Source organism: Verticillium alfalfae, genomic scaffold (genome assembly GCF_000150825.1).
Source record: "Verticillium alfalfae VaMs.102 supercont1.1 genomic scaffold, whole genome shotgun sequence".
In the NCBI taxonomy this organism is placed as follows: domain Eukaryota; kingdom Fungi; phylum Ascomycota; class Sordariomycetes; order Glomerellales; family Plectosphaerellaceae; genus Verticillium; species Verticillium alfalfae.
The window spans coordinates 1,277,260-1,287,604 of NW_003315038.1; the positions used below are offsets into that span (position 1 = coordinate 1,277,260).

Here is a 10,345-nt window from a genome sequence, read left to right on the forward strand (position 1 = left end):
CGTACATTTGATTGAACGGCCCCGAAGTGGGGTGCAATTTCCCATAGCGCTATGTTGGCCGGCGGGTTCATCGGCGGAAGCCAGTCGGTCCCACCCGCCGGCTCCACCCGCCGACCCCGTCTGCCGCGTTTCACTCGTTGTCATCACTCTGGTGCTCGTCGGGCGTTCTGCTGAATATCAGGATTGATTTTCCCATGCTGTGATAGCGGGAAAGGCTCACCGATTGAAGGTCGGCAGGGCTAGTCTCCGAAGAGGGGTGATCCACTCGACGGATGTCGTTCTGGATAGGCGATGAGGGCGTCGCCGGCACCTGGCCAGCCATATCATTGAGCGCTATGGTGGCGCGAGCCGGGGGGAGCGCAGGGTGCCGCTGCTGCAGATACTGGCGCCATGCGATGGTAATGGTGGCAATAGTTAGGAAGAGGCCCACGATTCCAATTGTGATGGTGGACAGGTTCGGAGTTGACGCCTCATCTTGGGGTGGCAGCACGATGGTGGTGTTGCTTGCACCAGCCGTCATGCTCCACAGATTCGTGGATTGGGGCGCCGGCTCCATTGCTTATATTTTATCGATATCGGTCTGGTAGAGATGATTATTCTATTAAAACGCGTTTTGGAACAGAGACTGACAGACTTTTTAAACCAGGCTCAGTGTCAACTCTTGAATTCTCAGGCCTGATCTCAACTTACGTGCATCGTCGAGAGCTGAGGCCCAATTAGGCTTGGTCACTTCAGGAATATGGGACGGAACATGGGACAGAAGCAAAACTAGATACTCAACGGGCGCAGTTGTCGCATTTAGCCAGTCAACGGAGTTTCTTCAATGACCGCCGCCGCAGCCAAGTGTGAACCTTTGTCCGCTGACCTTCTGGAAGGTTTTTCTTCTGTACACTGGGACTTTTGCGCACAACAAACGTTGAAACCGCCCCACGAGGCTCAATCCACTGTCCACCACTCAAAAAGTGGTTGGCTCCCGTACCGCTCCCCTCATGATCTCGACGGCGCTACCGCCCAGCTGCACGCCCTCCACCGTCCTTTGCCCGTCCCGACCGACCGCCACCTTGACGACGACCCCGATATCGCTCCGTCTTCCCATCTCGACGCCCTGGGTCACCTCGAACCTGACCTCCCTCTCCTCATACTCGTGCAGCGCGAGGTAGCTGGTCAGCGCACATGCCGCCGACCCCGTCGCCGGGTCCTCAATCTCGTCCTCGACCATCCTCGTCCGCAGCCTGACCGTGCGTGTCCCGTCTGCACCGACGCTGGTGCCAGTGATGACGTGGTAATACCGTCCAATGAACGTCTCGTGCCACCCCTCGTCCATGATGTCACCCGCCGCCACAGAAAACCGGCCGGGGCTCACCTGAGCCAGCGCCTCGAGCCCCGGCAGCCTGATGAGCGAAAAGGTCATGCCGTTCACGATGCTGAACAGCGGCGCCGCGAGCTCGGCGCTCCGAATGGCAGGCGTCGCGTGGAGGCTGCCGGGCCGCAGCGCCGCCTCGTCGTGGTCCCGCAGCCGGCGCGAGTTGAGGTGCACGTCGTGCGGGATGGCGGCATAGACGACGCCGGCCTCGGGCCCCGCCGTGATGGGGATGGGGCCGGCCTTGGAGACGAGGGTCGTGACGCCGCGGGACCGCAGGTAGGCGGCGGCGCCGATGGTCGGGTGGCCGGCAAAGGGGAGCTCGCCCTTGGTCATGAAGATGTCGATGCGGCGGGTCGTGGGGTCCGGGTCGTTGGCCGGGTCGACGTCGTGGAGGAAGACCGTCTCGGAGAGGTTGAACTCGCGGGCGATGGCCTGCTTCTGCGCCTGCGTGATGGGCCTGTCGTGGGGCAGATGGACGACGCCGAGGGGGTTACCCTGGTAGGGCGTCGTCGTGAAGACGTCGAGGGTGACGAAATCGAGGGACATGGTGGGCGTGTGTGGGGTGGGTAGATGGCAAGGGGATCCTGTGTGTCTTTGACGTCTGGGAAGGGGGCAGGACACTGCTCGCCTTCTATATCGAGGTCGAGGTGAGTCGTCCACCGTGATGAGTCATGCACGGCGTGAGACGCTATCGTGCGGGAATACCGCCGGACGTTGCGAATGGCTCAATAGTTGCCAATGGCTTAATAGTTGCCAATGGCTCAAGAATGGCACCGAAGTAGCGGCGTAGACCTTTGGCTAACCGGCTGCCAAGAAGGCACGATGTCGTTTCCGAGTGCTGGAAGGTACGCCCCAGGTGAGTGGTCGATGGTAGGGCGCAAGATACGCAGGGAAGGAAAGGCCGGTGATACCCGCCCCGAACAACGGAGCTCCCGGTCGTCGTGGCACGGGCCCGTGTGCTCGCCAGATGTGCGCCATCAACCCCGCGATCTGCTGACAAACGGGACCGACACGACGGTCGACGCAGAGCTGGACTGACAGCAATCCGCTCGATTGCTAAGCCGTTCTCCTGTCGTCTGGGCCCCATCCCCCACAATTGGTGAAGCCAAGGGCGTAGCCATGCATGATCGCTGCCGTAGATGGGGTCAGGCCTCCTCGTTGGGGTCATCGTCTGGCGATGCACCATGTAGGCGATGCACTAGAAAGGCAATGCATATAAAGGCTCATGCCGATTGCCGCGATGTCAATTCAACAGCCAACCCCGCCATCTCACCCTTCTGAACTTCATTTCACCCAACGCAAGCGTCCACTCACCAACTCTCTGACACCATGTCTGGCTACAGCGTCGTCCACACGAAGGAGGCCCCTCCCGGTATGTCTTCGTCGCCATATTCATGCACGGACATTCACCTGATTGACCTGCTCTGCCCACCTCAGTCGACCAGATCCCCCTCGTACGTGACTCCTCCCATCCGTCACCACCAAAGCACCCCTCACAGGCCCACTCACCTCCCGCAGTCCCAAGCCATCAAGACGCCCTTCGCCATCTTCCTCAGCGGCCAGATCCCCGCCACGCCCGACGGCGCCCTCGTCACCGGCTCCATCACCGACAAGACGCGACAGGTCATCACGAACCTGCGCGCCGTCCTCACCGAGGCCGGCTCCTCCATCGACAAGGTCGTCAAGGTCAACGTCTTCCTCGCCGACATGGCCTACTTTGCTGTGAGTATCAACCCCCCGAAGCCTCCGAGTTGGTCTAGTGATGAAGTGCGGCACTGACGCCCTCGTAGGAGATGAATGAGGAGTATGCCCAGTGGTTCACGCACAAGCCGGCGCGGAGCTGTGTCGCCGTCAGGACGCTGCCGTTGAATGTCGATGTCGAGATTGAGGCTATTGCCCTGCCTTGATGTGCGTGCGGGGGCGGCCACGGGATTGGGAGCCGGCGAATCATCTGGCTATGAGTATTGCTACATCGCTCGAGAAGACCAGTTGTGTGAATGCATTGGCGTGCGAAATGACCTTTGTGAGAGATACACACGAAGAATGAACATTCATCACCTCCTCAACGCGGTTGTATTTCTAGTCGGACCGGCCTGACCAAAGACACCATGATTACTTTTGACAGTCGACCCCAACGCCAGATGAAACTCTATGCCAGACGTGCTCCAATCCCGAAATAAACAACACGCTCGACGGCCTACTCGTATGCATCCCATTGCCTGTCCCACGGCTGGTTGGGACCCTGAAAGGCCGACCCGTGCTTGTACCCACCAAGCAGCTCCTCCTCGTCGACGCCGCAGTGCGTCTGCCCATCCCGGCCGACGAACCGGCCGAGGCCGTATGTCTGCTGCTCCCGCGCCGCGAGGTGTCGCACCATGCCCTTGTGGTCCAGCTTGGCGGTGCCCACGAACCCCCAAATCATCTTGCTCTGGTGTATGAACGCCAGCACGCTCGCCAGCGTGTTGGGCTGCCGCGGCAGGAACGGGTGGCGCCGTCGCACGAAGACAAACGCCGACACGACGAGCATGTAGACGAGGATGAACGTTGCGAGGCCAAACGAGACCCAAAAGGAGAGCTTGGTCTCCTGGCCGGCTTGGATGTGCTTCGAGTCGTCGTTTGTCTTGCCGGGGATGACGAGGCGGATAAAGTCGCTGCCCTGGACGGTGGCGAGACTCGTGACGAGCACGGTCAGTATCTCGGCCATGATGGAGCCGAAACCCACGAAAAAGACGAGCCAGTGGCCGTTGAGGGCGGCGCGGACGGGGAGCAGACCGAAGGGCACGGAGGTGTAGTCCAGCGTGAGGACGGAGGGCGGGGCGTGCCGTCGCGAGAGGATATAGTACGGCTCCATCATGCGGACGTCCGTGTCGAGCGTGCCCCAGGCGAGCTTGATGCACACGGCCAGGGCCGTGACCAGCCATGGCGCCTTGTCTGTTATGGCGCTGGCGGGCGTGAAGAGGAAGATGGGGATGAAGCCGAGAAAGAGCAAAACGGCGAGGGCGAAGCTGCCGAAACCCGAGGGTCGCAACATGCCGGGGTGCGGGTTCTTGGAGAGGTGGGCGTCCTGGTATCTGGTGCGATCTCGGGAGGTGACGGGTGTCTCGTCATCTGGCGCAAGCGATGCGTTGCGAAGAACGTAGCGACGATGCTTGAGCTTGGCATGAATGTCGTCGTGGCTGACAACGTCGAGATCGGCAAAATCGACGAGAATGTGACTGACAACAGCCATGGACGCAAGGCCGGCAATGCCCTGAACATCTGCCAACAGGCCCGATCTTCGAGTGTGCAAAATGTAAAGAAGCACGCAGCCGCAAAAAGCACAGACACAAAGCGTGGAGACGAGAAGCCTCGACCACAGCCCATCGACCAAGATCTCCTTTTCCTCCTCGGGATGCGCCATTCGCTCTGCGCGGCCAGGAGACAGGATGATGGAGGCGGCCCCAAAGGTGGGCACGAGAGAAACGGCCAGGGAGGTGGCGACGGAGCTGACGGCCACAGCCCAGTGCCTCAGCTTGATGGCTTGGAAGGGTCGCCACCAGTTGAGGCTCGTTATATAGTCGACGTTGATGGATTCGGCGGCCAGGGCGCCGCCTTCCTTCGACAGTTGGTAGAAGGCTTCAAGGCGCTTGACCTCGATGCCGACAAATTGCCAGAGCACTCCGTACAAGACGGAGAGCAGGGTCGGCGCAAACTTGAAGGCAAAGTATTGGCCTGCCGGCAGGTCAGAAGGTGATACGAAGCTCAGCAAAGGATTGCGATGGGATTGGCGGTAGAGCAGCTCCTCCATGACGGCGAGTCCGACAGACAAGACGATGAGCGCGACGAGGTACGGCCACCGCATGGAAAATGGCTTCCAGTTGGGCTGTGGGTAGAAGACCTGGGCCTCGCCCCGTTTGGCGGGAAACGTCGTTTGACGCATGGCATCGACACGATCAGTGAGGGCGTTGGGTCCCGTCAAGCCGCTGATGTCGACTTCAGAGGCTGGATTCTCTTCCATGATGACCTCGATGACCTCGCCTCGTCGGTTGGCTTCGTTCTGGCCCAGGACCTTGATACTCGTGGCGCGATCGAGCTGTGGTTGGCGACGTGAGAAAGATCGCAACAGGCCTCTCGGCGACGTCGCCACGGGGGACATGAGTTCGTCGCCGGTGAGGGTAGTGCTGGGCTTGAAGCCCGCGCCGAGGCCACGAGTTAGCTGGCCGTTTGCTTCTTGCCGCTGTAGGTTTCGGAGGAAAGCGTCGCCTTGGGAGCTAAATGGCCCGATCATGGACGTCAGGTCGTACGCCTCCTCCGTTGGTTCATATTGGGGCGTTGAGTCATTGTCGTCGTCTGTATGGCCCAGGGGCGCCGCAGCCGCCAGGAGTGAGAGGTCATATCCATCTTCGTCAGCGCGTTCTGCGGACGTCGGCTTCGAGCGCAGCGAAGCCGCTGGAAGGATGCTGTGCGCGCTGTGCGATGTCGCAGGTCGTTGGGCGCCTGTGTAGGGAGTCGTAGTCCATCTCGATTGCGTCGTGGAAGGAACGGGATATACCAAATGGCCCGTTTCCAGCGGCGAGGCACTGTCGTGATGTCTCGGTTCAACATCGCTCATGTCGGAGATGCTGGAAACGCGATGTGCCAGCCACTGACTTGGCCTGCTTGCGGTTGGTGGCTCGCCATATTGCGCCATGGTCACGGTACCGTCATTTCGGAAGAGCGTGATGATGTGAGCCAGCTGGTGGAAGTTCCAGGTCACAGCAGGTCACAGCAGGTCACAGCAGGTCGGAGCAATTTTGAGGGTCAGCAAGCAGCACCAAGGGAACTACCCCATCGGCGTTCCTTCTTGGCACGAGGTCAGCAAGGTGAGGCAGGGTGCATGGTGTGGAAGACAACCGCAGGCAGCTACGTTCGGCGGTCGGTAAGGCTGTCTGGTTCATCGGTTTACGGTCGCTCTACGGTCGCCAGCGCGCGCAGGCCAGGCCAGGCCAGGCCAGTAGGGAGGCATCTCAGCAGCGCGTGCGACAGAACCGGGCGTGTCCTCAGCCCCAGCCAGCCCCAGAGACAGGCGTCCTTGAGGTCCAGATCGGTGGAAACACGGCGGCTAATCCGAGATGGGCTGAGGCTGAGTTTGCCCATGTTGAGACGAGCAGGTAGTGTGTGCGGGTTGTACGGCGGATGATACACTTTTGCGATCCAATCGCTGATGAGGAAGCATTGATGCTGCGGTGCCCAAGCCAGACGGCGAGGGCGCCAGTGACGGCGAGAGCGATTTACTCGATGAAAGGGGTTGGATGAGCGAGGCCAGACTCGAAGGGTTCGACTCCAGATTTCAGAGTTCAGAGTTCATAGTTCATAGTTCATCCGAGTTCACCAGTGACTTACTTGTTGGGCGCGCGGCGTCGTGCTTAGTCACCATGGTCTGTACATGTACGTAGGTACCTTAGGTAGGTACCTCAGGTAGGCACCCTCGATCCCCCGCCTGCCAAGTTCAAGTAGAAAAAAGAATCGATACGATGGTGGCGGTCGATTACCCCATGGCGCTGCGCTGGTCAGCCCCTGATCATCATCATCATCGAACACGGTCATCGACGTCAGCATGCGGTGGGCCCCGGAGCGAGGATTCACCTGACGTGCTGCATCAGGTCGTGGTAGTTTAGCTGCGGAACATGGATGAGAAATGGACAACCCTTCGTGCTGTCGAACCCGGCTGCAGACCTCAATTACCTACCTACCTCCCGTACCTATGTACCAAGGTGCTTAACCAGGCCAAGGACTTAGCTATATGTAGGAGGCCCTGCGAAAGGTGTCCGTCACAGGAAAAACCCCAGAATAGGGGGGGGGGGGGCACGGGGGCGACCTGGACCCCTAGGCGACCGTCCGCTTCTGCGTTAGAGCCGACAGCAGGGGCCATGCCTGCGTGCGGGTGCCCGCGTTGTCACTTGCTGGCTGTTCGTTGTACTGGGCCTGGCCCAACGCAGCGTTGAGCATGGAGCGGCCAATATCGTGTGTCATGCAGGCCATCTCTGATGTACCGATGCTCATTTCCTTCGTCGTCCGTCCCTCGTTGGAGGTTTCGTGGATGTGACCCCGGCATGGATGTTTAATCTGCCCTTTCTGGAACACCTTGAAACATGGCGTGGCAACATGGGGATGGCAATTGGCTGTGGGCTGCATCGACAACACTTGACAGGCTACTCGACCTAGACAATTGGCAGAACGCAATCGAGACCATGGGAAAGATGAGATGCCCGCCCTTCCCTCGATACCGTTACCTGTGATACCTACCATGTCTTGCCCTTTGTGTGTGTGAGATGATGGCTATCTTGCAGTAGAAAGGTACCTACTGGTAGGCAAGCAGGCACATGAGACGGCACCGAGATGGCCACACCTCTTCCTTTAGGGAGAGAGGTAGGTTCAGTGCCTTACCATGCACCATGCACGCTGTAGCAGAGGCCGAAAATAACGGGGAACCAAGGCCTATCCTTTCGTTCGCTGGCACCTCGCTCGTCGTGCCTTGGCCAGAACGCAGCATCACACCCTTCATTTCACATGTGGTGGAGGTACCGACGGACAGGCGGGGTTGGACGGGGATCGCCATGTACACCCGACAAGTACACGCGCAGGTAGGGAGGTACTTTGGCCTGAGGACATGTCATGGCAGAGATACCCAGGCAGAGAGTCTCGTGGCTGCGGATTCTGGGTGAACGGCCCACGGTCAACGAGTACCTGTCCACCCTTTCTCCGAGGTACCCTTCCGGGCCCCCTGGGGGCCTGTGGACCTGGCCTGTACATGTAGACTTGGGGCCTGTGGACCTGGCCTGCAGACGTCGACGAAGGAAGGGCTGCCGGCCGCCATCCCAGTTCCGTTCAGGGCAATCTGCAGTGCATTCATTCAAAGACAAAGACCCCGAGTCGCATCATCTCCTTTTCACGTTCCCCAGCGACCACGAAATCACAACTGTCTTCTTGACCGCCCTCGTCGTCTGGTGTACCGACCCAACTACTCGTCGTTTTGCCAAACAACCACAACCGCCCATTCACACATCGCCCTTCCATTGTTTACCATTGGCACGGCGAGGCGTCATTGCGGCTTTGCTCTGCTGTCGATATTTCATCCGACCGTCGCCTGACAGCGAAGCCCTGCCACAGCTCACCTACCTACCTACCTACCTACCTACATTAGGTACCTACCCTCTACCTTGCCTTACCCTTGGTTGGGTAGCTAGAGCGACCCTTTTCAAGCCGATCGTCGACCCTGCTTTCCACAGACGACAACAAAGCAACAACACCACCACCACCACCACCAACAGCACGCGCTACAGCTTTCCCAAGAAAAGAAAGCAAACCTACCCTGCCACCCACCATGTCGGCAGCAACCGCCAAGAAGCCCCCCGCCGCCGGCGTCGGTCGCGTCTCCAGCACCGATCCCACCGCCTCGCCCTCCTCGTCCCCTGCGCGGAGCGCCCACCGCTCGACGCCCTCCGTCTCTGGCGCCGGCGGTGCAGGCGCCGTCGCGCGCACCCGCTCCACGCGCACCGGCACGCCGACGCGCCCCGTGGCCGGCCGCAAGGACTCGCCCCTCCACAGCGCGTCCGACGCCGACCAGGACGCCCGTGCTGAGCTCGTCACCCAGCTCGAGGACCTCAAGGAGCGTCTCTCCAAGGCTGAGATCTCGGCCGAGCAGTACAGGAAGCAGGCCGAGGTGCTGCAGACCCGCCTCGACGACGCCCTCGAGGAATCGGCCAAGCTCGAGGAAAAGGTCCACGAGAACGAAGAACTGGCCGAGACGCTGCGGAACGAGAAGAGGGATGCCGCGAGGCAAATGCGCGAGATGGAGGCCATCTACGAGGCCGAGCGGAGCTCCATGAACAAGGAGAAGGAAGACATGGCCAACCGAGAGGAGGAGATGCAAATGGTCATCCAGAGGTTGAAGGACAGTCTGGCGCAGAGGGCCAACAACGACGATGACGTCCGGCCATCAAGACAACGTTTGTCAACCCCCTCGCCCTTTCTCCTGCTCTTTCCTGGCACAAGCACTCATCTGGCACTTTGCACAATCCTTGGCACCACGGCTGACGTCCTCCCTTAGCACATTCCCCCTCCGTCGAGGGCGGCTTCGCGCCCCCATCCTCCCTGAACCGCAGCGACTCGCGAAATAACTCCAAACTCCTCTTGCAAAAGGACAAGCTCATCGAATCTCTTCGGCTCGAGCTGGCCGAGGCCCAGATCAAGCTCGTCGAGTCGGAGAACTCGGGCGGCGGCCGCCTCCACGAGGTCGAGAGGCTCCTCATGGAGGCCCGCATGGCCAACGCCCGTCTCATGGAGGACAACGAGAGCTATCAGCTCCTCCTCCAGGAGAAGACCCTCAACGGCGAATTCAATAAGAACGACTTCAGCTACATGGGAAGCTCAGCGGCGAACCAGGACGCCCTCAACGCGCTCGAGGGCCGCACCGCCGGCACGAGCCTCGCCGACGAGCTCTCCGACGCCGCAGGGACCGACAACGACGGCGAGGCGGTCCGACGCCTCGAGAGCGAGATCAAGGCGTCCAAGGACCAGAACAAGGCCTTGACGCTGTACATCAACAAGATCATCGAGCGCCTGCTGCAGCACCAGGACTTTGAGCACATCCTCGACCAGTCCGGCAGCGACCTCAAGCTCCCCGGCGCCGCCAACGTCGACAAGGAGCTCCCGCCACCGCCCGCCGACAAGGGCCCCGTCGTGCCCTCGTTCCTCCAGCGCGCCAAATCCATGGCCGTCGGGAACGGCAAGCCCCGCCCGCGACCCATGTCTGTCATGCCGACATCGGGCTACTCGGCACACGAGGATCCGGAGACGGCGCCTCGCATCCCCATTGGCAATCTGACGCGGTCCACAAGCACGCGCCGCTCGGCCGCCCCGTTTCGGAGCAGTACACGGGCGGCGGCGGCGCCAAGCCTCGTGAACCAAATGTACGCGGCGCCGACGGGCCCGTGTCGCCGGCCTCGCAACCCGCGCCACTCG

The 10,345-nt window shown here is 60.6% G+C and overlaps 5 protein-coding genes across 5 annotated transcripts in view; 2 read left to right on the forward strand and 3 right to left on the reverse strand.

The window, feature by feature from the left end:
- Positions 1–130: 130 nt before the first annotated feature.
- On the reverse strand, positions 131–556 carry VDBG_00394 (predicted protein; the record flags this gene model as incomplete). Its single annotated transcript, XM_003008667.1, has 1 exon — positions 131–556. One exon carries the CDS (start codon positions 554–556, stop codon positions 131–133), a length of 426 nt encoding a protein of 141 aa, XP_003008713.1.
- Positions 557–955: 399 nt separating this feature from the next.
- Positions 956–1,909, reverse strand: VDBG_00395 (phenazine biosynthesis protein phzF; the record flags this gene model as incomplete). The annotated part of the gene is made up of 1 exon (XM_003008668.1): positions 956–1,909. The coding sequence occupies one exon, from the start codon at positions 1,907–1,909 to the stop codon at positions 956–958; it is 954 nt and encodes a 317-aa protein (XP_003008714.1).
- A 783-nt stretch (positions 1,910–2,692) lies between these two features.
- VDBG_00396 (HMF1) lies at positions 2,693–3,270 on the forward strand (the record flags this gene model as incomplete). Its single annotated transcript, XM_003008669.1, has 4 exons — positions 2,693–2,735; positions 2,801–2,817; positions 2,882–3,085; positions 3,154–3,270. 4 exons carry the CDS (start codon positions 2,693–2,695, stop codon positions 3,268–3,270), a joined length of 381 nt encoding a protein of 126 aa, XP_003008715.1.
- Positions 3,271–3,560: 290 nt separating this feature from the next.
- VDBG_00397 (conserved hypothetical protein) lies at positions 3,561–6,478 on the reverse strand (the record flags this gene model as incomplete). Its single annotated transcript, XM_003008670.1, has 2 exons — positions 3,561–6,077; positions 6,371–6,478. The coding sequence occupies 2 exons, from the start codon at positions 6,476–6,478 to the stop codon at positions 3,561–3,563; spliced, it is 2,625 nt and encodes an 874-aa protein (XP_003008716.1).
- Positions 6,479–8,705: 2,227 nt separating this feature from the next.
- VDBG_00398 (conserved hypothetical protein) overlaps positions 8,706–10,345 on the forward strand; it is a gene marked incomplete at both ends in the record, with an annotated part of 1,891 nt that continues 251 nt past the window's right edge. Inside the window, 2 exons of the mRNA XM_003008671.1 lie at positions 8,706–9,330; positions 9,432–10,293. Coding sequence (XP_003008717.1) covers positions 8,706–9,330; positions 9,432–10,293 — 1,487 coding nt within the window. The remainder of the gene's footprint in view (positions 9,331–9,431; positions 10,294–10,345) is intronic.